The sequence below is a fragment of the Neomonachus schauinslandi genome, chromosome 12 (assembly GCF_002201575.2).
Source record: "Neomonachus schauinslandi chromosome 12, ASM220157v2, whole genome shotgun sequence".
NCBI lineage: Eukaryota > Metazoa > Chordata > Mammalia > Carnivora > Phocidae > Neomonachus > Neomonachus schauinslandi.
The window spans coordinates 78276120-78302407 of record NC_058414.1 but is presented as its reverse complement, the minus strand read 5'-3'; the positions used below and the strand labels follow the sequence as shown (position 1 = coordinate 78302407).

Here is a 26288-nt window from a genome sequence, read left to right as displayed (position 1 = left end):
AAGAAAGAAAGAAAGAAAGGAAAGAAAGAAAGAAAGGAAAGAAAAGAAAGAAAGAAAGAAAGAAAAGAAAGAAAGAGAAAGGAAGGAAGGAAGGAAGAAAAGAAAGGAAGGAAGAAAAAGAAGGAAGGAAGAAAGGAAGGAAGAAAAAGAAAGAAAAAAGGAAGGAAGGAAGGGAGAGAGAGAGAGAGAGAGAGGGAGGGAGGAAGGGAGGAAGAGAAAGAGAAGGAGGGAGGTAGGGAAGAAGGAAGGAAGGAAGGAAGGAAAATAGACATGTGAGGTGATGGATATGTTGATTGGCTGGATTAGGGTAATCTCTTCATGATATATGCATGTGTCAGATCACAACTGTACACTTTAAATATCTTAGAACTGTATTTGTCAATTATATCTCATTAGGGTTGAAAACCATTGTGGGATATTTTATGTGTACATCAAGGTGATTTGATGTGCATGTTAACAGTGAAAGGAATTTCTCCATCTAGTTTATTGGCACCTAGATGTTTATCTAGTTTGGGCACTTCACATATTTTTTTATTATGTTCAGTTAGCCAACATATAGTACATCATTAGTTTTTGATGTAGTGTTCACGTCACATATTTATCTTTTGCATGTCTATGTGTGTGTGTGACCACATTTGAGTTCTACGCTCTTAACACATTTCAATTGTGCAGTGCTGTCCACCGTAGTTGCCAAATTTTGCACTGAATCTTCAGTCCTTATTCATCTTATAGCTGAAAGTTTGTACCCTTTACATGGTCTTTTTAACTGTGGCAGTTTCCTATGCCTCTGTGAGTAGGAGAAGTTGAACTTTTAAAAGAAATCATAACTATCCTATTTACTAATCCAATTAGAACATATTTCATTGAAAAATTTGGAAGCCTCATTATCAATGTTATTATATCAGAACAAAAGATTAAATTTCTGATATATAATGGGGATCCAGTATCCTCCACCAACAGTATAGACTAGAGTGAAGGCTGATGCTTGCATATGGATAAGCAGGTAAAACCTAATTCATCTAAAATTACACCAGGTGTATTTTCTGATAAAAGAAGGGACAAATGATATACTATATGTTGGCTAATTGAACATAATAATAATAAAAAAAGAAGGAAGTGGGTGGCAACATTTGGTGAGGCAAATTCACTTCTGAATAAAGAATTTTTTTAACATTTATTTTAAAAGAGAGAAAGGAATCACAGCAGCAACCTGTGACTATGACCTCACTACAGATTTCAATTTTTTTTGCAGTCAAAGCCCTAGCTCTGTTGGTATCTATACTTAGCTGTGTTTCCACAAAACATTTTGTTGTTAAAGAAATGATTGGCTGTTGATAATAGCTTTTGTCCCATATATCTTTCACTTTTGAATCACCAAAATGTAGTTCTTCACATTTGAAGTTACTGATATATCATCTAGCAAATAACATAAGGTCAGCTACGTTGGAAGCATCTGTACTTTCTTCTAAGTGTACAGTAAGCCTCCCACACTATATAATTTATTCTAATACTATATTTCATTTTTTAAAATTCTCAACAGTGTTTTTCTATGCATCTTCCAATAGTATTTCCTAACAAAAGAATACATTTATTTTACTTTATCCCCAAATTATTTTTATGTACTTGATTATGGAGTATTTTATACATATACATATTTATGAAATGTAACAGAAAAATTTAAAGAATAACAAAATGCTTAAAATGGTATATTTCACACCCCAGCTTAATTAATTTTGAGAAATCTCCATGAGCCCTTCTCTGATTCCATCTCCTTCCTCACAGTCACTCATCCTTCCCCTTGATGAGACAGACACAGTCCAAAATGTTGTATTAATCATTCTCTTGTTTTCTTTTCAGTGTTTCCACTTGTATTAGTTACTTGTTCATCATAGGAAAGACCCCAAATAGCAATAGTTTTAACAAGATAGAAATAAGCTGGTATGGTGGCTCCACAATCACGATGACCCTGATTCTTTCTATCTCAGCTCTGCCATCCTCAGCACTTCACTGCTACCTCATGGGGCAAGATTGCTGCCTCATTTCCCTCTATCCATTCTCTACTCCAGCTAGCAGGACAAGGAGAGAGCAGAAGGCATATATACTTAGAAATTACTCTCTTACTTTCCTGGCTTTAGCATTATTCATATTTTCTATTTCTTCTTGAGTTGTATTTTTGGGGAACTTATGCATTCCATCTCAAATTTACTAGCATGTGGTTGTTGATAATATCCACCAAGACCAATTTCATTTGTAAAGTATTTTTAGTTATAGCTTTTATCATGGCTAATATTTCTACTTATGCTTTTAAACTTTTTTTGAAGAGTCCTTCAAAAATTTGTCTATTTTATTAGTCTTACAATTCTTGTCAAAAAGCTGACTTTTGGCTCTTTGATCATATTTTATATGTGTTCTAATTTATTCATTTCCTCTATTATATTGTTCTGTCTACTTTATTTTTGCATTCATTTTGCTGCTCTTTTACTTTTTAAATTAGACATTTACATTATGAAATTTGAGCTTTTCTTTTCTTCCAAAGTAAGAATTTAAGGAGATGAACTTTCTTCCATTAATTTAGCTATACCACATATTTTTCAGTTCTTTGTGTCTTCTGGATTTCTATTATGAATTGCTTAGAAGTGTATTTTAAAATTTGAAATAAATGAGGCTTTTGTAACTACTTTTTTTTTTCTTTTTATTTCTAACTTAATTTAACTGTGCTCAGAAATTGGTTTGTATGACATCAGTTCTTCTAAACTTGTTGAGGCAGATTTGTGGGCTAGCACATGGTCAATTGAGATAAATATTTCGTTGTGCTGGGGCGCCTGGGTGGCTCAGTTGGTTAAGCGACTGCCTTCGGCTCAGGTCATGATCCTGGAGTCCCGGGATCGAGTCCCACATCGGGCTCCCTGCTCGGCAGGGAGTCTGCTTCTCCCTCTGACCCTCCTCCCTCTCATGCTCTCTGTCTCTCATTCTCTCTCTCTCAAATAAATAAATAAAATCTTTAAAAAAAAAAAAAAATATTTCGTTGTGCTTAAAAAGAATTGTATATTCTCAACATACCGGTGCAATATTTTCCAAATGTCTGTTAGATCAAGTTTGCTAGTTGTTTTCAAATCGTCTGTGACGTAATTTTTTGTCTACTTAACCCAGCAATTAATGAAACTGTTTTGTTGAAATCTCCATCTAGGATATGGGTATGTCTATTTCTCCTGCTAATTCTGTCAATTTTGGTTTCTGTATATTTTTAGATTATTTAGATTATGTTATTGTATCCCTACCAGTTTAGAATGTTTATATCTTCCTGGTTAATTAATGCTTTTACCATTTTGCAGTGACCCTCTCAATGTATAGTAATGTTTCGAGGGTCTTAGAGTTGATTTGTCTGATGCTAATGTAGCAATGCCAGCTGTCTTTTTTTTTTACATTTATTTTATTGTATTTTAATTCCAGCATAGTTAACATACAGTGTTATATTAGTTTCAGGTGTACAATATAGTGATTCAACAATTCTATGCATTAGTCAGTGCTCATCATGATGGGTGTACTCTTAAATCCTTTCACCTATTTCCCCCATCCCCCACCCGCTTCCCCTATGGTAACCATTTATTTGTTCTCTGTAGTTATGACTCTGTTTCTTGGTTTGTCTCTTTTTTCTTTGTTCATTTGTTTTATTTCTTACATTCCACATATGAGTGAAATGTATAATATTTGTCTTTCTCTGACTGACTTATTTCACTTAGCATTTATACCCTTTAGATCCATCCATGTTCTTGCAAATGGCAACATTTCATTCTTTTTTTGGCTGAGTGATATTCCATTGTGTGTGTGTGTGTGTGTGTATAAATATATACATTTTACATTATATAAATATATACATTTCCAAATTATGGAAGCAGCCCAAGTATCCATTCATCTACCGATGGACATTGGGCTGCTTCCATAATTTGACTATTATAAATAATGCTTCAATAAACATTGCAGTTTATACCTTTTTGAATTACTGTCTTCATATTTTTTTGGATAACTACCCAGTAGTGGAATTATTGGATCGTATGGTAATACTATTTTTAATTTTTTGGAACCTCTATAGTATGGACATTTTAACAGTATTTGTTCTTCCATCCATGAGCACAGAATCTCTTTCCATTTGTTTCTATCATCTTCAGTTTCTTTCATCAAGGTTTTATAGTTTTCAGAGTCCCAGTCTTTCACCTCCTTGCTTAAGCTTATTCCTAGGTATTTTATTATTTTGGTGCAATTGTAAATTGGATTTTCTTAATTTCCCTTTCTGCTGTTTCATTATTAGTGTATAGAAATGCAAAATATTTCTGTATGTTGATTTTTGTATCCTACAACCTGACTTAATTCTTGTACCAGTTCTAAGAGATTTTTGGTGGAGTCTTTTGGGTTTTCTATATATAGTATCATGTCATTTGCAAATAGAGAAAGTTTTATTTTTTCCTAACCATTTGGATGTCTTTTATTTCTTTTTTGTTGTCAGATTGCTGTGTCTAGCACTTCTAGTACTATGTTGAATAAAAGTGATGAGAGTGGACATCCTTGTCTTCTTCCTGATCTTAGGGGATAAGTTCTCAGTTTTTCACCACTGAGTATCATGTTAGCTGTGGGTTTTTCATATATGGCCTTTATTATGTTGAGGTATATTCCCTTTCTAAACCTATTTTATCGAGAGTGTTTGTCATGAATGGATGCTATACTTTGTCAAATGCTTTTTTTCTTTTGTATCTGTTGAAATGATCATATGGTTTTTATCCTTTCTTTTATTGATGCCATGTATCATGCTGATTGATTTGCAAATATTGAAACACACTTGCATCCCAGGAATGAATCCCACTTGATCATGATGAATATTTTTTAATGTATTGTTGAATTCAGTTTGCTAGTATTTTGTTGAGGATTTTTGCATCTATATTTGTCATACATATTGGCCTCTAATTCTCTTTTTTTATAGTGTCTTAATCTGGTTTTGGTATCAGACTATGCTGGCCTCATAGAATGAATCTGGAAGCTTTCCTTCCTCTTCTATTTTTTTGGAATAGTTTGAGAAGGATAAGTATTAACTCTTCTTTAAATGTTTAGTAGAATTTACCTATGAAGCCATCGGATCCTGGACTTTGTTTTTTGGGAGTATTTTGATTACTGATTCAATTGCATCACTGGTAATTGGTCTGTTCAAATTTTCTGTTTCTTCTTGATTCAGTTTTGGGAGCTTATATGTTTCTAGGAACGTATCCATTTCTTCTGGGTTGTCCAATTTGTTGGCATATAATTTTTCATAATATTTTTTTATAATCCTTTGTATTTCTGTGGGGTCAGTTGTTATTTCTCCTCTTTCATTTCATTTCTCCTCATTCATTTCTCCTCTTTCATTTATTTACATCCTCTCCTTTGCTGTTGTTGTTGTTGATGATGATGAGTCTGACTAAAGCTTTATCGATTTTGTTAGTCTTTTCAAAGAACCAGCTCCTGGTTTCATTGATCTGTTCTGTTTTTTCTTTTTTGTTTTTTGTTTTGTTTTTTAGTTTCTACTTTATTTCTGCTCTAATCATAATTATTTCCTTTCTTCTACTGGTTTTGGGTTTTGTTTGTTGTTCTTTTTTAGCTCCTTTGGGTGTAAGATTAGGTTGCTTATTTGAGAATTTTCTTGCTTCTTGAGGTAGGCCCATATTGCTATATACTTCCCTCTTTGAACACCTTTTGCTGCATCCCAAAGATTTTGGACCATTGTGTTTTCATTGTAATTTGTCTCCATGTATTTTTAAATGTTCTCTTTCATTTCTTGGTTGACCCTTTCAGTGTTGCATAGCATGTTATTTAACCTCCATGTATTTGTACTCTTTCCAGATGTGTGTGAGGGGATGCGGGGGTTGATTTCTAGTTTCATAGTGTTGTGGTTGGAAAACATGCATGGTATGATTTCAATCTTCTTTAATTTGTTGAGACTTGTTTTGTGGTCTAATATGTGATCTATTCTGGAGAATGTTCCATGTGCACTTGAAAAGAATGTGCATTTGCTATTTTAGAATGGAATGTTCTGAATATATCTGTTAGGTTCATCTGGTCCAATATGTAATTCAAAGCCACTGTTTCCTTGTGGATTTTCTGTTTGGATGATCTATCCATTGATGTAAGTGGGGTGTTAAAGTCCCCTACTATTATTGTATTACTATTACTTCCTTTATGTTTGCAGTTATTTTCTTTTTGTTCTTTTTTTTTTAAAGATTTTATTTATTTATTTGTCAGAGAGAGAGAGAGCACAGGCAGGGGGAGTGGCAGGCAGAGGGAGAGGGAGAAGCAGGCTCCCCGCTGAGCAAGGAGCCCAATACAGGACTCAATCCCAGGACCCTGGGATCATGACCTGAGTCAAAGGCAGATGCTTAACCAACTGAGCCACCCAGGAATCCTGTTTTTGTTCTTTATTTAATTCATCCTATGCACACGCATGCACGTACACACATACACACACACACTGATATTCTATGCTCTGTCTATTATTTTAGATTTCCTGATCATTTTATCATGTGTATTAATCAATTAGGTCTGCCATAACAAAACACCACAGACTTGGTTTATAAACAACAAGAATTTATTTTCTTACATTTCTGTAAACTAAAAGTCTAAGATCAAGGAGCCATCAGGGTTAGTTTCTGGTGAGGCCTTCTTCCCTGCTTGTAGACAGCTTGCTTACTCATTATCTTCACATAGCATTTTCTCTATGCAGAAGCAGAGAGAAAAAGAGAGATCTCTGGTCTCTCTTCCTCTTCTAAGGGCACCAGCTTTATCAGATTAGGGCCCCACCTTTGTGACCTCATTTAACATTAATTACCCCCTTAAGGTCCCTATCTCCAAATACAGGCACATTGGGTGTTAGGGCTTCAACATATGAATGTGAGGTGGACACAGTTCACACTATAACATCATATATGCTTGATTTATAAAAATGTAAAAATAATCCATTATTTTCTTCCTCCTGAACAGGACAAAGACCTTAGGACATTTCAACTACACCATCCCTTCCTATTTACATGTGACTGTTTTCTAATTTTTTAGTTCTAGTCTATCATTCTCCTATAAACTATATAATTTTATTTTTTAAATCAATGCTTTATAGGACTATGTACCTATTTACTAGTATCTTTGCTCACCATTTTTTCTTGCTTCCTAGACATTCTATCTGGGGTGATGCTCCTTCTGCTTGAATGTATCTTTTGAATGTACTTCAGAGAGTACCTTTTGGTTGTAAACTTTCAGTTTTGTTTTATATACAGATCTTTACAATTTCTGGAAAATATTTTTGTGGTTATAGATTTCTAGATTGACCATTATTTTTTCTTTGCACATTGAGATGTAATTATACTGTTTTTTTTACTTTTTTGCTGTTGAGATCTTTAAGCTAGTTGTCATTCACATTACCATTCCTTTAATAAACAGTCCTTTCTCTTTGGTTACTATAAAGATACATGTGTGTCTATGTGCATGTATGTATGTTGAATCTTTCCCAATAATCCTTGAGAATTCTCAGCCATTATTTTCTCTGGTCTCCGGTTAAACATGTTAAACTTTCTCATTCTGTCTTCCAGGCTTTTTAATATCTCTTTATTTTCCTTCTGTATCTTGCTTTATCTTCCTTCTGTATCTTGCTGTACTGCATTATGAATACCTTCAGATCTATCTCCTAGTTCATTAATTCTCCTTTTGGCTATGTCTGTTTTGTTGTTTAACCCATTTACTGAGTTTCTACGTTCAGTTATTTAGGTTTTAATTTCTATAAGTTCTGTTTATCTCTCTTTAAGATTTCCTTGGTGATTTTTATAGTCTCTTTCTCTTTACTTATATTTTCCATCTCTTCTGTTAATTTTATTAATCATAAATTAATTTACATATATGTCTAATAACTCCAGTGGCTGAAGTCCTGTAGATCTCTCTTTGGCCTGTTTTGTTTTCTGCTGGTTCTCATTTTTGTTGCCTTATTTGTGTGTATGTGTTGGGGGGTGTTTTGTGCTTTTTTTTGTCTTTTTCAATTTTTTATTTAAATTCCAGTTAACATACAGTGTAATATTAGTTTCAGGTGTAGAATTTAGTGATTCACCACTTACATACAACACCCAGTGCTCATCACAAGTGCTCTCCTTAATCCCCATCACCTATTTAACCCATCCCCCCCACCCACCTTCCCTCCAGTAACCCTCAATTTGTCTTCTATAGTTAAGAGTCTGTTTTCTGGTTTGCCTCTCTTTTTTCCCCCTCTATGTGCATCTGTTTTATTTCTTAAGTTCCACATATGAGTGAAATCATATGGTATTTGTCTTTGACTGACTTATATTGCTTAGCATAATACTCTCTTGCTCAATCTATGTTATTGCAAATGGCAAGATTTCATTCTTTTTTATGGTTGAGTAATATTCCTGTGTGTGTGTGTGTGTGTGTGTGTATCACATCTTCTTTATCCATTCATCAGTTGATGGACATTGAGCATTGGGCTCTTTTCAAAATAGTTTGGCTATTGTTGATAATTCTGCTATAAACATTGGGATGCATGTATCCCTTTGAATCAGTATTTTTATATCCCTTGGATAAATACCTAGTAGTGCAACTGCTGGATCCTGGGGTAGTTCTATTTTTAACTTTTTGAGGAAGCTCCGTACTGTTTTCCAGAGTGGCCGCACCAGTTTGCACTCCCATGAACAATGTAAGAAGGTCCCCCTCTCTCTTCATCCTTGCCAACATCTGTTGTTTCCTGTGCTGTTAGTTTTAGCCATTCTGACAGGTGTGATATCTCAGTGTGGTTTTGATTTGTATTTCCCTGATGATGAGTGATGTTGATCATCTTTTCATGTGTCTGTTAGCCATCCGTATGTCTTCTTTGGAAAATGTCTATTCATGTCTTCTGCCCATTTTTTAAAAAATTTTATTTATTTATTTGAGAGAGAGAATGAGATAGAGAGAGCATGAGAGGGGGGAGGGTCAGAGGGAGAAGCAGACTCCCTGCTGAGCAGGGAGCCCGATGTGGGACTCGATCCCAGGACTCCAGGATCATGACCTGAGCCAAAGGCAGTCGCTTAACCAACTGAGCCACCCAGGCGCCCCTCTTCTGCCCATTTTTAAACTGAATTATTTGTTTTTTGGGTGTTGAGTTTTATAAGTATTGAAATGCTAGTTTTCCTTGAAACTTCTCTGGGAACTCCTTAAGTCCTGAGTTGCAGCTGCATGGAAGAGTTTTTGTATTATTGTTTTTATTTTAACAAACAGGTAACACCAATTTAGGCTAAAAGTGCTCATGATTAGGAGGTTCCAGGCTACATTATGTTTTCCCTTAAGTCAGCATGATATTTCCTTGCTGTCCACTTTTGCAAAGGATCCCAGCTTTTTGAGTGTTTTCCTATATAATTTCCCATAGAGGATGGGCCTTAGGCATTATCTGCCATACCCAGCTCTTTCTGCAAAAGAAAAAAATGAAATCCTCAGATCAAAAAGCTGCCCATCACTCACTTAAGATTCCCACTTCCACTTTTTTGAGGGTCAAGGCAAATTCTTTACTTTTGTATTGTTTTGTGACACAGTTTTAAGGTTCTTTTTAAATATTTTAAATAGCATTTTATTTAACAGGAAATCTGATTTGTCATGTGGCTGAAAAGAAAAATCAACTATATTATTTATATATTATGTCAGTCATATTTACTGCTATAGAAAGAAAAAGATTTTTTCCAATACATACATATTTTTATTTTTGGCTATTCACAAATAAATTACAAAGGAAACTTCTAAATATTTAACATTTAGGATAATAACATTTTATAAAATAAATCTTGGATTTAATTATGATTTTCAATATTGCTGAAAAAATAGAATTTTTATAGAGTCCTCAGGCCTTAAGTGCTGAATTTTAAATATCTTTCTATTCATCATACTATTACTACATAAACAAATATTCTAATTCACAATATGCAACATAATTCATTATTAACTACAGTGGCTATAAATCATATTTCCAGGAGTCTTACTGATAACTTCAATTTTGTTACCAACTGCTCTGAGTTGTTCAGATTATAACAGATCAGATCCTTACCAGATCTTCATGAAGAGTTTGTATCAGGAGTAGGAGAAGGATCTCCTCTCATATTTTCTTGCTGTTCACTTATGTATTATCTTTATTGTGGGCTTTCTTTACATAAATAATTTCCTATAGAAATCATTTAAAGCCACATGCATGTCATGAAAGGGCTGTTTTAATTAAAACTAGAAAGCATAATCTGTTATCCACTTAACCAAGCACATGTAAACTCAATATGCTGAGAGCAAACAAAGGAGACAGGGCCCCACTGTCATTCCCTCCTCACACTATGGAGATTTTACTCTCCCCCACCATCTTTCACCTAGATCATCCACCAATGTATGGACCATGAAGGGATCAAGGTCAATCTGTGCAATAATTATTAGTTAAGATTCATTTATTTATCTTTTAATGTAAAAAGAGAAATATTGCATCTTCTAATAAAATGCCAGATTGAATAAGCCCATTTACCTTCACTCTGTCCTAAATCTCCACTAAAACAAGAACAAATAGACCTTTTAAGTCATAAGACAAAATTATATAAATGTCAGGAGAAGAGATGACAGCAAAATCATTTTGGAAGCTGGAAAGTAAAAGGATGGGTAGGAAATGACTCAGTTATCTCATAAAAGTGGAATCCTAAATCAACAGTGAGGAAAGACAATAAACAATGCAGGTTACATAGCAGCAGCCTTCAAAGTTTTTTAAAATGTTGAAAATCAGGGGGTAAGTAAGAAATTGCTTATGAAAAGAGTTGAAATCCCAAATTTTTCCTCAACTCTACATAGAGGCAGCTGCTTCTTCTCCACCAAACAGAAGTATCATCTTTAGACTGGTAAAGCAGAGAGTTAGGAGAACCAGACACAATTCAGGTCACAGAAAGGTTTCACAATGAAAATAGGGGCGTTTGTGAGGCAGTTTATCTCTGGATGGTGAGAACCTTCCCTTTTACTCAACTGGTCCCAGGAGCCAGGCCTCTACCCTCCAGGTGTCAGCAGGCAGGAGACCAGGAGGGCCTTCCCTGGAGAATGTAATCAACACAAAGAAAAGGTGAAAATGTATACTATTGGGTTTTCTCAGAAAAAGAAGAGGCCCACTCAGATGATACTGCAGTGAAGCCCACAGTCAACAACAACTCCCAAAGCACATGTACAGAGCTTCCAAACAGCTTTTCACTGTCTTAAATATGAACAAACACGAGAAAGTTCTAGATATCTGAAGATAACCTCGGGCATGAAAGAGAGTTCCAAAGAAACAAAAAGGGAGCAGAAAGTTGCAGGAAACAGAGACTATGCAAAAAGAAGAAAACACAAGAAAATAAACTATCATTAATATAGTCAGAGAGGCAAACAAAGGAATTGCATTCATGGAATATGAATGGTATCCTTTTTTTCCACAACATAGATATGTTTATTGTTTTATTTTTGCTTCTTATTTACAAATGTAGCATACAATATATGCTGTCTTGCACTTCCTTTCTTTAAGTTTTATTTTTTAGTAAATTTATACCCACTTTACCTATTTATCTGACTCCCTAACCCCCTACCTCTGGCAACTACCAATCTGTTCTCTGCATCTATGAGCTTTTTCTTTTTTTTTTTTTTTTTTGTATTTGTGGGGTTTTTTTTTTTAAAGATTCCACTTGTAAAAGAGATCATATAATATTTGTCTTTCTCTGACTTATTTCACCTAGCACAATGCCCTTGAGTTCTATCTGTTTTGTCACAAATGGCAAGATTTTATTCATTTATTATGGGTGAGTAATATTCCACTGTGTCCATATACCACAATTTCTTTATCCATTTATCCATCAACGGACACTAAGGTGGTTTCAATATCATTGCTATTGTAAATAATGTTGCAGTGAACATAAGCATGCATATTTCTTTTTGAGTTAGTGATTTCATTTTCTTTTGATAAATACCCCAATATAGAATTGCTACTTTACATTGCAGTTCTATTTTAATTTTTTGAGGAACTTCCATACTGTTTTCCATTGTGGCTACACCAGTGGAAACCCACCAACAGTGCACAAGGGTTCCCTTTTTTCCACATCCTCACCAACACTTACTATTTCTTGTCCTTTTGATAATAGTTATACTAAGAGGTATGAGGTGATAGCTCATTGTGGTTTTAATTTGTATTTCCCTGATGATTAATGATGTTGAGCATCTTTTCATGTGCCTGCTGGCCATTTATATGTCTTCTTTGGGAAAAACTCTGTTCAGACCTTCTGCCCATTTTTAAATTAAATTGTTTGGGTTTTTTGCTATGGAGCTGTTTGAGTTCTTTATATATTTTTGGATATTAGCCTTTTATCAGAAATATGATTTGAAAATATTTTCTCTCATTTAGTAGGTTGTCTTTTCATTTTGTTGATGGTTTCCTTTGCTGTGCAAAGGCTTTTTAATATGATGTGGCCCCACTTGTTTATTTTTGCTTTTGTTGCTTTTGCTTTTGGTGTCAGATTCAAAAAATCATCAGCAAGACCTATGTCAAAGGACTAACCATCTATGTTTTCTTCTAGGAGTTTTATGGTTTCATGTGATATGTTCAAGTCTTTAACCCATTTTGAGTTAATTTTTGTGTATGCTGTAAGATTGTGGTAAAACTTCATTGTTTTGCATGTGGGTGGCCAGTTTTTCCAGTACCATTTATTGAAGAAGCTGTCCTTTTTCCATTATATACTCTTGGTTCCTTTGCCATAAATTAATTGACTATATCTATGGGGGTTTGTTTTGGGGCTCTCTATTCTGTCCCATTGATCTATGTGTCTATTTTTATGCAAATGGCATACTATTTTAATTCAACATCCATTTTTAATGGAGATTTTTAATACAGTTTTAAATCAGGCAGCATGATGCCTCAACCTTTGTTCTTCTTTCTCAAGATTGCTTTGGCTATTCAGCGTTGTTTTTTTTTGTTTTTTTTTTTTTTTGTGGTTCCATACAAATTTTAGGATTGTTTGCTCTATTTTTGTGAAAAATGCCATTGAAATTTTGATATTGAATTTGCATCATATCTGTAGATTGCTTTGGGTAGTTTGGGTACTATAGATTGCTTTTGAGTAATATCAATTTTAACAGTATTGATTCTTCTAATTCACAAGCATGGAATATCTTTCCATCTATTTGTATCTTCTTCAATTTCTTTCATTAATGTCTTACAGTTTTCAATATATAGGTCGTTCACATCCTTGGTTAAATTTATTTCTAGATTTTTTTTTTTGGTGCAATTATAAATGAGGTAGTTTTCTTTGTTTCTCTTTTCTGACAGTTCATTTTAGTGTATAGAAATGCAACAGATTTTTGCATATGGATTTTGTATCCTGCAACATTACTGAATTTTTTTTACTAGTTCTAACAGTTTTCTGATGAAGTCTTTAGGGTTTTCTTTTTTTTTTTTTTTAAAGATTTTATTTATTATTTATTTGAGAGAGAGAGAGACTGAGAGAGAGAGCACATGAGAGGGGGGAGGGTCAGAGGGAGAAGCAGACTCCCCGCTGAGCAGGGAGCCTGATGCGGGACTCGATCCAGGGACTCCAGGATCATGACCTGAGCCGAAGGCAGTCGCTTAACCAACTGAGCCACCCAGGCGCCCGTCTTTAGGGTTTTCTATATATAATACCATTTCATCTACAAATAGTGACAGTTTTACTTCTTCTTTTCCAATTTGGATGCCTTTTTTTTTTTTCTTGCCTAATTGTTCTAGCTAGGACTTCCAATACTGTGTTCAATAGAAGTGGTGAGAGTGGGCATCCTTGTTTTATTCCTGATCTTGGGAGAAAGACTTTAAGCTTTTCACGATTGAGTATGATGTTAGCCATGGGCTTGTCATATATGGCCTTTTTTATGTTGAGGTATATTTCCTCTGTACCCACTTTATCATAAATGGATGTTGAATTTTGTTAAGCACTTTTTCTACATTTATTCCTATGATCATATTATTTTTTCCTTCATTTTGTTAATGAGGTGTATCACATCAACAATCTGCAGATGTTGAATCATCCTTGAAACTCTGGAATAAATTTCACTTAATAATGATGTATGATCCTTTTAATGGGGTATTCTCGAATTTGGTTTGCTACAATTTTGTTGAGGAGTTTTGCATCTATGTTCATCAGGGATAGTAATGTGTAATTATTTTTTTGTAATGTCCTTGAATGGTCTTGATATTAGGGTAACTACACTGGCCTCATAAAATGAGTTTGGAGGAGTCTCTCCTCTTCTATTTTTTGGAAGTTTGAGAAAGATTGGTATTAATTATTCTTTGAATATTTGCTAGAATTCACCAATGAAGCCATCTAGTCCTGGATTTTTTTTTGTTGAGAGATTTTGGATTACTGATTCAGTCTCTTTACTAGTAATGTGTTCACATTTTCTATTTCATCATGATTCAGAATTGGTACAATGTATGTCTCTAGGAATTTATCCTTGAATGGCTTTCTTTAAAGGAGGAAAAAGAAGACAAAAACTACAATATGAATGTAAATAAAATATAAAATAAATATGTAAAATGTAATAAAAAGATATAAGAATATATCATAAATGGGAAATTTAGAAAAAAATGGGAAGAAACAAGATAAGAGAATAATAGGAAATTCCAGAAAAATAATGGAGAAAACTGAGGAGACTACATCAAAAATTGAAGAAAATTTCCATAGTGGAAGAATATAATCCCACTGGGTGCCAGCCAAGAGATGAAACACACATTGAGAAGGTTATTTATAGTTCAGAATATTATGAGAAAAGAGAAAATCCTAAAAGTTTTCAGAAAATGGGAAAAACTGATTCATTAAAAAGGATAAAAAGTAAGAATAGCTGAAGACTTCTCTACAGCAACACTGGAAACTCAAACAATCGGAAAAAAAATGCCTTCAACATTCTGCATAACATTTATTTTCAGTCTTGAAATCAATATCCAGTCAAACTATCAGTGAAGTGAGAAGATAGACTAAAGTCAAGGTAGATCTTTGTGGGTCTAGAGAGAAAAATAACTAGAGTTAAGACAAGTTAGGAAGGCCTTGGAAGAGGTGCTCTAAGATTGTGAAGTTGGTAGAATATTTGATGTAGATAAAGTATCTTATCATTTGATTGTTCTGAGAGAAGATTTAAACAACCACAGAATAGTTTGGAGCCATTTAGTGGTTATTTAGGAAATTAAGCAAAACTTGGGAAACTAAGTAAGCAAGGAGGGGTAGAGAAGGAGTACAAAACAGGAAAAGTAATATAGATCATATTCCTCAGATGTTCATGGATCTCAACTCTAGACAACATTCTGAATGTTGAACTCTTCTCTAAGTAAAATTATCATGTAGCCATAATGGGAGTTTGATCGGGACATGGAAAGTCCTGAGTGTGTTCAGTGGTCAAGTCTATGAAAGAAAGCTTAATTCTCATCATCTAACATAGTAGAAATTTAATTATAATGCCTACAACTGAGAAATCAATATATGATATCATATATTGATCTTATGCAAACAAATATCCAAAAAGAGCTAAAAGATTTTAAACTGGCTGCCTTAAGCAAGCAGAAAATGATTAGCCAGAACTAATATTTTGTACAATTAGCCTTGCATAATTATTTAAATATTAATAGAAACCCTAACATTTTCATACCACTCTCACCCCAGTGAATTATTTTGTACATAATTGGAGACCACTGGTTTAGCTCATGCTGGTTCATGTATGCATTTTTAGTAACCAAGATTGCAAATGTTCAATATGCCCCTGGAATCTGCAGTCACAGCCACCAGGTGGCGATAGTGAGTTATATCTGGACCTGCAAGATTTCTGTTCTGAAATCCCTTGAGCACCACCAGTGTGATGATGTCATGGGATTCTGCATTTGATCATGTCCTAGACAAAATTCATCAGTCGCTTGGAAGAATTTGTGGAAGGTATATCCACAAGGTCTTAGATGTCATGTATTTGTGTGAAGTAACAAGCATAGAATTGGGATTGAATAAAAACAATAGGTTATAATTGCTGTGTTAAAAGCAATATGAAATGTAATCAAGTGTAAAGTCTTAGATGTAGGCTTAAAAACACATAAATAAAAAGTGTTCTGGAAGGTAAAATGGTACAAAGGTAACCACTGACTGGAAACTCAGATACATGGATTCTGGTTTCAGCTCTACAGTGACCAGCTAGGTCACATTTGAGACTCATTTTGGTCTCCTGAAAAATGAGGTGTTTGTTCCACATTAATTTCTAAATACTTGCCTGCACTAAGAGTCCACAATTCTTTTATATATTGGAAAAACTTTTTTATGATTGTGGAAGTTACAAAAAGTATCAAGAAGACAAAAGATAGCCCCAATCCCATTGTTAATATTGTTAATATTTTGACATATTTCATTTTAGTCTATTCCTGGGCATTATATGTATGTGGATATATTTTTATTATAAAAATTTCATCATTCTGTGTATTTAATTTCACATAAGTCCCCCATCGTGAAACATAAAACAAGCACTTTCCCATTCAGTGTGTCCATGGCAGTGTCCTTCAGTCACCTCAGCATGGGACGTTCCCTCTGGCCCTGTCATCCCCGACTGTCTCCAGCTTCACCCCTCAGATGCTTTGCTTTTCCTCCTTTCTTTGCATAGGAATCTTTTTTTCTCTCCTAAACTCTTAGGAGAAAGTGCACCACACACACACACCAAATTCCTCCTCCACCTATGAGAAATGTAGTGCTTACTTTGTTGTCCTGATATCTGCAAACACATGCTCATAGCTTTCTATTCCAAATTCCTTTTGGACCAGGGTCAAATCCCTTGGTCTCAGGTTGAAACCACTGTCTTAGGCAAAAGGCTAATCTGCTGAGGATCCTCCCTTCCTTTATTTTTGTAGTTTCTGTACTAATAGTTGGCTCAATTAATGGTTCATCTCAGCCTTTCTTAAGAGCTCTATTTTTCTGCCCATTGACCTTCACTACTGTCTCTCTGGTCTTCCATCTTTACCCCTTACTACCACACCATCTCTTCAATCAGCCCAGCAATCACATGCCCTAAGCAAACAAAACAATAGAGCTGACTGCGAGGGGTTCATGTTTACTGGCTAGATAACACAAGTGTTGTACCCCATCCCATCTCCCAACACCTGCATTTAACCCTTAACATGTATTATATTAGCATTACAATTTACTGCAGAATTTAAATTTACCTTGAATTTTTAATGCGTTTCTAAAATTGTCTGTGATATTTCACCTAATGAATGTTTTAAAGGTCTATACGTAGGAAAAAGTATGGGAAATCCATAAAGGGTAAAGCATGGCAAATCTATTAGTACTTTCCTATTTTGGTTTTTAAATTTTGTATCTACCCATGCATTTTAATCATTATGTTTTATATACACATATATACATCTATATATGCATATATTTGCAGTTAAGAAGGTTTTAATGTGGCAATGAGAACTGTGTAAACACTACATCTTTAAGTTTCCATTCTTATTAATATCCCATTAATTATTCTATCCCAATATTAATATTCCATTCTAATTAATATCCAAATTATATATCACTTTCTGGTTTCTGTTTGGTCTTTCCTATTTTAAAATAGTTAATATTTTAGCCCTAAATTTCAGTTGCAACTTTACACTACTATAAGAAATTTTAAACTTATTTTGCTATTTTATTTACATACCATTTGTTTTTCAAGTTTTCAGTGGAAACTATTATCATGGAAAATATGAAACATTACCATGTAGGAAATATTAGACAAAGGAGACATTTATAAATTATTTTTGGTGAAGAGTAGATAGCCCAGGGGGCTAACTTTTGAATTAATTAGAAAGTAAAAAGCGGGGTGCCTGGGTGGCTCAGTCATTAAGCGTCTGCCTTCGGCTCAGGTCATGATCCCAGGGTCCTGGGATGGAACCCCGCATCAGGCTCCCTGCTTGGCGGGAAGCCTGCTTCTCCCTCTCCCTCTGCCTGCCGCTCCCCCTGCTTGTGCTCTCGTGCGCGCTCTCTCTCTGACAAATAAATAAACAAAATCTTTAAAAAAAAAAGGAAAAAACAACTTTATCTCTTAAAAAAAAAAGTAAAAGGCAAATTACAATCCAATGCACCTGACCCTACCATGCTAAGTCATTCCCACATCCATGATGATTTCCAGTGAGTCTGGGAGAATTGTGTGTTTTTAGAATAATTGGCCTTTCCATGATTTCTCAAAAAGATCTCTCAGTGCATATATCACAGGCAGCATACCTATCTGTATGAAACAGGGCGATTCTTCTATTTGTATATTTTTAAAATATATCTGTATTTTTTTAAAGGCTGCAATGTGTAGAAAGGTCTGAAATAGGCAAGAATTGATACATGGAGACCCATAAGGAGGCTATTACAATAACCCAAATCAGAGGTAATGGAGACGAACACGAAAGAGTCCAGACATGTTTAAGTAGATAAAACTGACACAATTTGGTGGGAAGGAAGAGACTGTTTTCAGGGAGGACAAGCAATATAGTATAGTGGCTGAGTGTATGAATTCTAAAGCAAGACTACATGGCTTCAAAATCGAAGTCTGCCATTTCCAGACTCTGTGACCTTGGGCAAGTCACTTAACTTTACTCTGTCTCATGTCTTCATGTGTAAAATGTGATAAATACAGTGCTAACCTCTTTGTGTTGTAAGAATAACATAGATTAAATTGTTTAATTTTAATTTAGAACAGTGTTTATTATATACTAAGCACACTATAAGTGTTTGTAATTATAATGATAATAATGCTATTAGCTTATATAGGTAATCTCGAAGAAGAAATACATTTGAGGAAGGAAATAGTGGGTTTGGTCTTGAACATTTTGGGATTGGAGTTTCACTTAACACATTCAAATTATGTTAAACAGCTAATTGGATATATAGGCCTAAAAGGAGAAATCTGGGCTGAAGACCAGAATTGGTGATATGGTGTTTATTTATGATATATTTTCATTAGTGAAAATATATGAGATTTCCTAAGGATAAATGTTACGGTGAAAAGAGACAGGTGCCCATGACAAAGTTTCAAGAAATTCCAGTTTTAAGGAAGGATAAAGGAAAATGAATTGGCAAGGGAGATAGAGAAACAAGCAGAGATGTAGGAGAAAAACTACAAGAATGAGATATCACAGAAGCCCCAAGAAGAGTTTTCCAGCAGGAGCAAGTGATTAACTCTTTTGGGTACTGTCAAGAGGTCTACAAAACTGAGACTAAAAAGTATCTGTTGGGTTTAGTAATACACAGGTTATTGATAATCATAGCAAGTGCCGTTGGGGTGGAGTGAAGAGACAGAAGTCAGGTTGGAGTGGTTAAAGGAATGGAGTCAGTGAATGTAGACAACTCTTTTGAGTAGTTTGGCTGTGAAAATGGCAGTGAGGTAGGGCAGTAGTTTAATTGAGAAGAAGGTAAATAAGGCTGCCTTTTTTCCTTTTGTAAAGATGACTTGAAAATGATTAAATGTTGGTGGCACGGAAGCCAAATATCAAGCAAAGGACCACATGATGTGTAAACTTTTTTCTTGTTGAACAGAACTCAGGCACAGGAACCAAGTATCGAACAGAGAGGGACCACATGATGTGTAAACTTATGTGCTTGTGTATTGCTTACTCTTCTACCATTGGTGGACTGACAACCATCACCGGCACTTCTACCAACTTGATCTTCGCTGAGCATTTCAATATGTAAGTAAAGTTATTGGATTGTTGATTTAATAAATAGGCAGCACGTGACTTACAAGGGTTATTCTTAACTGATTCAGAAAATTCAGGAATGGAAATTGCTATACTGAGCTAATTCTCCTTTGTTTTTCATCAGGACATCTATAGGTCTAGAGACCTTCCCTTCTACTAGGAGTTAAATATGGAGGACATAGTGAATTAACAGGTGCCTAAAGATTCCCCAAGTCAGCTCAGAAGAGGTAACTCCTGGCTGACCATTCTGATCAAATGGGGAAAACATATCTCATTACAAATAATACTGCAAACGATAGTTAACTGAAGTGAATAGGGATTACTTGCATAGGAAAATCTATGTAGGGTTTGGGAACTAGCATTTGAACTTAAAAGATGAGTGGTGCACAAAGGTGCTAATTACAGAAGTCTGCCTAGAATTCAAAAAGATTTGAAGGATTGGGCAGTTGCAAGAAATGGCAGTAATAAAAGTATTCTAAGAAAGATACATGACTCTAAATATAAGTTTGCAACTGTGATGTTAATCCATTGGAGAACATGGGGAATCTGTGGGTAGAGTCAGATAACTTGGGTTAAAAATTCCACAATTTTGTGAATTTGAACAATAAAAAGTACATTACTCTCCCAAGACTTAAATTTTTCGTATCTAAAATAATCACAGTTCAGATGATTATTGTGAGAATTAAATGAAGTAAACTATGTAAAAATATTTGACACTATTTATGAGAGCTCTTGTAAGAACTATTGAAACAATAGTTTGAAAGTCCATGTTTTTACGTGAGGGTTCAAACTGATTCTACACCTGAGATGTATTTTCAAGTACTAGTAGGACAGATCGTTGTCGGAGTTCCAGCAGTGTGGGCAGCATTAAGGATGCCCTGGAACAGGATTTACGTCTTTTCACAGAAAAATTAGGGTTCAGAATCAGGAAAACTACATTCTTCAAAGCAGATTCACAGATTTTATGAACTTTCTGAAATTATTTGCAAAATGTTATGCATGCATAGCTTTTCCAAGAAATGTCTCACTCAAAAAATGTCACACTCCATTCTAAAAAGAACAAGAACTGTGTGCAAAGAACAGTGAGTGGTATAGCGGTTTAGGACAATCTAACACAGACCGCCATGTTTATTGATTATTTCTATGATTACACGTCCATCCTGTATTCTCCAACAGCCAACTTAGAAAGGAACCTTAAAAAGGCATCTGGGGGCACCTGGGTGGCTCAGTAGTTAAGTTTCTGCCTTCGGCTCAGGTCATGATCCCAGGGTCCTGGGATGGAGCCTCCCCCCACCCCGCCGCGTCGGGCTCCCTGCTCAGCCAGAAGCCTGCTTCTCCCTCTCCCACTCCCCCTGCTTGTGTTCCCTCTCTCGCTGTGTCTCTGCCATATAAATAAATAAAATCTTTTTTAAAAAAGGCATCTGGTTTATAAGTGGGAGATTTCTGAAATTCACTGTGTCAGAAAGGATGTATCCAATGTATCTCCTAATTCAAGACAGGAAATGTACCTGACCTCTTTCTAAAAGCTAGACTTCTATCCTTTTTCATGAATTCCCCAAGGAAAGAGATTCCACATTTTGGTCTTCTCGGTAAATCTTTTTCTAAAATTTATACCAAAATTTTATTGTTTTATTCTTGGTGTTAGAGAACTTCTGGTTTCCACCATTCCCATGAGGTTGATGTTGTTAAAGTAATCCTTACTGAGTTTGTCCTTAGTCTGCAGTCTCGTACAATGTATCAGCCAAAATTTCTTTCTTTAATTTAACTGTTCCCTTGACTCTTTGGATGCAGTAATCCATTTGCAGTGACAGATTGGGAGCATTGTAGCACTTTAAACAAAGTGTTTTAGTAACTATTTTCCCTAATTATCCTTTCTTCTAATTCTCCTATCATAGGAAATTGGCCAAATATTCTTTAAATTTAGAAAATGCTTAACATGTACTTTGAAATTTGGTAAAGTCTTTTCTTCAAAGGTTTGCTTTAACATTAGGAAACATTTGCTTTTACTATGCACAAACAGAAAGAAACTCAAAGTATCCCTTCTTGATAGAAAATACTAGAATAGAGGGGGAAAACAACCTTACGTGAAAAAAATATAATTGATATTATTAAACAAGCCAGATATTTAACTCACTTTTTCTTAAATATTGGCCCTAAAAATACAACAGCATCTCAAAGCAACAATGGAATGAAATGCATTCAATTTCATTGGAAAAAGTGCCAAAAACTTAAAACTACAGGGGAAAAAAAAGATTTATATATTCTTTGTCCAGATGTTTGGACCTGGAGAGAAATTGCTCTTTATTTTCAAATATTCTACAATAACGCCACCTTTTCCTTTTGACACTGCTTGCCATCTTCTCTAAAGCAGTATCAACAGTCACTTCGTATAATTTCATTTTGGATCTTGCCCAGCTCCATGGGTATATGAATCCTAAGAATCAATGATTTCGCACCATTGACATCCAGAGAAAGGTGCTATCTTACAAACAAACAATGGGAAGAAGAGAATGGATAACACATTTCAAAGCCTTCGTTTATCCATCTATCCACCTGTCTATTATGTATAGATATAAATATATTTATATGTGTATATATATGTATATATAATGTCTTTTGTTCTCTTTTTTGCACAAAGAATGTAAGAACAGTGAATTCTGAGAAAGCTAAATTTTATTTGGTGCAAATAAAAACAAACATCCATTCACTCAGTCAAACATTTGTGGAGGACTAATGATGTGCACGGCACTGTTCTGAATTCTTTTGGAGAATGCAAAAAATAAAACTTGCCAGGAAGCTTTGGGATTCTATCTGGTTTTCTAGACAAAATATACATATGTGAAAATCATTAAAATTTTTTAAACAAAATAACATTTGGTTTTTGACATGTAGGAGAGAAGTAAGGTGATATGTATTGAACTCTTTTTTTTTTAAATTTTATTTTATTTTATTGTGTCATGTTAGTCACCTTACATTACATCATTAGTTTTTGGTGTAGTGTTCCGTGATTCATTGTTTTCGTATAACACCCGGTGCTCCATGCAGTACGTGCCCTCCTTAATGCCCGTCACCAGAAATTTTAAATACATTTTAGTGCACACATATTCTTAACCAACTGAGCCACCCAGGCATCCCGTGCACACATATTCTTGCCGTGAAGGTGGCATATAAAGGTGAATAAAGCATAAGCTCTGGGCTTAAAATGCCTGTGTTGAAATCCCATCTCTTCCATTTACAAATTAGATGATCTTACTTACTCTCACAATGCGTAAACAGGTGTTTTGCATTATTTCATGAAGGCACTTTTGGTTTCTTGCATGACCTCCACAAGTTACAGAAAATGTTACAGGAAACATTAAATTGCCATTGCATTAGCTTTAAAGTTAAATTCAGGCAGGAAACTCAGCTGTACGAAGAGCTAAATTTTTTTAGAAAAAGTGTTGTGAAACTCTAAATGTATTATAATTTATACTTCAAAATAATTTATAAGAAATATGTGCCAGTGTTGTCACAGTCTATAAAACACTCTTAACAGAGGAGTAGCCTATTTTCATTGTAGTTTAGTAGAATTACATATTGAAGCACATAACGTATGTTGTATTTCAGTGTATATTATTTCTAATTTAGATGTGAATTTTTGATTATTCATTAATACTATATCTCTTTGTGTATTATATAATAATATATTTCCAAAAGGAAAAAAAAATTTTTTTGCTTACTTTAAAAAAAAAAAAAGATTACTTACTCTCTTTAGGCTTGTTACCTTGCAAGAAAATGGAATAATAATAAGGTTTCTGTCTTAGAGAGTTTTAAAGTTTTACAAAAAATAAATAGTACTTTAAAAAATACCTAGTGCAGAGCATATGCTCAGTAAATGTTGGTTATTACCATTAGAGTTGAGAAAGTTGAAGTTCAGCCTAGCAGACTGAAGTCCAAACTATGGTCATTCAAACCCTAAGTCTGTCTCCCTAAAAGATTACCTCCCTAAAAACATTATTGAACATATCCTAAAAGAGGACTGTAGCTGTGTGTAGCACCCCTCGATCACTAGAGAAAACTTGTCTGTACAATATGGCCCAATTTAAAAGTGGTGAACACCGTACTTAGGGAGAAAATGAATGAAAATAATTCATAAAATCAAAACACAAAAGGTTTGTAATAATTATTTTTTAGGGAGGCAGTAAAATAGTCTGTGGATTTTCTTTTCTTTTCTTTTTCTTACTGTTTAGAATAGCAACGTGCAGATTGATTGCCATTCTAAGAGTCTGGGGACAGGAAACCAATCAGGAGTCTGTTACCAAAGTGCTGACAAATTATAAGGGGCAGAACTAAGCTAGTTATGAAGTGATAGGATTTAGACTCAAGACACTGTACAGGCAGAAAGTGGTGAGCAATTAGGTGTGGGTATTTAAGGGCAATGAGGGGTTAGGGCAAGTCTGGGAATTTTTGCCAATATAGCTAGATAGTGATGCCATGAACTTCTCAGCTCACTGGAGAAATTAACAAATTTGATTTTAGATATATTAAAATGGCCTTCTAAGAGCCTACCCACGAGATTTTCAGTAGACATTTACAAATGCATTGTTGTAGTTAAAAATTTGAGGGCTATATATATAAACACAGAAATTAGCATCTTGAATGTAGAAATGGTCACGTGGGGACAAAAAAGTTGAAAGAATCAAAACATGGATAGACCCGTGGGAAATACTGACAAGAAAGAAGATGAGAAAAGTTCATCAAAGTAGGTGGAGAACCAGGAGCATGTGGTGTTTTGAAAGCTAAGTAAGACCATTTTCAAAACGGAGGATTAGTCAGGAACAAGCAGTGTGGCAGATGGGTCAAGTAGGATGATGGCTAAGAAAAGTCTTGGTTCTTATCAGTGTCCTCCAACAAAACACATGGGAGACAGGGCAGAATTTAGACTGGAGAGAGTTTTAAGATGTGAGTAGTAGCGGGAAGGGGAAAGCAGCTAATTTAAATGATTCTTTCAAGTTTGACAAAGCAAAGAAGAAAACAAGCATGGTACGACCAGACGCAGAGAGTTCTCTTGGAACAAGGAAGATGTCAGGTTTGTTTTACACTCGGTAAGGAAACTGTAAAAGAGATGTGTGAAGTTTTGAAAAAGAGAGAGAATAATATTGATTGGCTAGGTGTCAGGTAGAAGCAGAATGAAATTAGAAACAGGAGTAGAAGTGTTAGTCTTGGAAAAGAAGGACACGTCGTCCTGAGTAATAATGAGGAGCAAGTAGAGAAAAAGTGAAGATGGAGAAATTTTAGATCATGTATACAATTCCCTCATTGCACAGATGAGGAAACTGAGTCTCAGAGACTTTAAAGATTTATTTATTTTAGAGAGAGAGGGCACGAGTGGGAAGGGCAGGGGGAGAGGGAGAGAGAATCTGAAGCAGATTCTGCACTGAGCATGGAGCCCGATTCAGGGCTCCATCTCATGAGCGTGAGATCATGACATGAGCCCAAACCAAGAGCCGGTCACTGTACCAACTAGGTGCCCCAAGGCTCAGACACTTTAAGTAATGATCAGTAATCAGTGGAGGAACTGCCAGGTGAAGGCAGATGGCCTGAGTGCTAGTGCTCTTTCCACCCGACAGCCTCTCTGTCTCACAGACCATATGTGAGGGCGCCAATTTGGCAAAATTCTTAAAAAGCGAGTTTGCTGGCAGTAGCAAGAAGGACTACAACAGTATTCACATTCATGGGTTGCATTTTCTTTTTATAAAATGTAAGCATGCAAACATAACAAATGTCATTTGAAATAGTTGCAAAGCTAAGAGTGTGGCTAGTTAGACTGAATCATCCCCTTGTTGTCATGAGCTGATATATAGCTTGGAAGGTGATTTTCAGAATAATACTAAAAGATGGAGCTAATTATCTAACTCAACTATAAAGTACGAGATTTCTCACATTCTTAGTCTTTGAATCTAGCACCAGGGGTACCTAAATTCTGATTCATCTGTGATTAATTGGTCATTAGCCTTAACTAATCCTTAGAATAGGACATTCTGGAAATATTTTTTGTTCTACCCACCTCCTGTTACAACCTTACAGGTTTGTTAGATTTTTATCGTCTCCTCCATTAGGTAAATCCTGCTTGATCAGTGCTCTCTACCTGACCTTTATTCCATTCTGCTCCACTGATGATACTCTAGTCATCACCCCATCTCCTCCTTTCCTGACAATGCTGTTAATAAATACCACCCTGCAATTAACCCATTTCTTCCTACTCTGGTTCTTGAAACCTGCCACCTCTGTCAACTTCTTTCTGTACTTGAGCGGATGCTGTTTCATCTGAAACTCTGTTCAGTTACTCCTATACCACCATTCCCATCTCCTCTTATCGTAAACTATATTCACATTTCTATAAACCTGTCTCATCCACACTCATGCAGGCCGTCACCCCTGATGATTTGCAATCTTGTAGAGTCTGCATGAATCATTGTCTGATTCTTTTAGCACACCAGGGGCACAGGTCAATGATCAATAAACATTGGCTGAGATGAACTGTACCAAGACATAAATGAAGTGC

At 35.1% G+C, this 26288-nt stretch overlaps 1 protein-coding gene across 1 annotated transcript in view; it reads left to right on the top strand.

Annotated features, from left to right (window-relative positions):
• SLC13A1 (solute carrier family 13 member 1) overlaps positions 1-26288 on the top strand; it is a 99468-nt gene that overhangs the window by 48790 nt on the left and 24390 nt on the right. Inside the window, 1 exon segment of the mRNA XM_021699394.1 lies at positions 19584-19735. Within this exon segment, the coding sequence (XP_021555069.1) occupies positions 19584-19735 (152 nt within the window).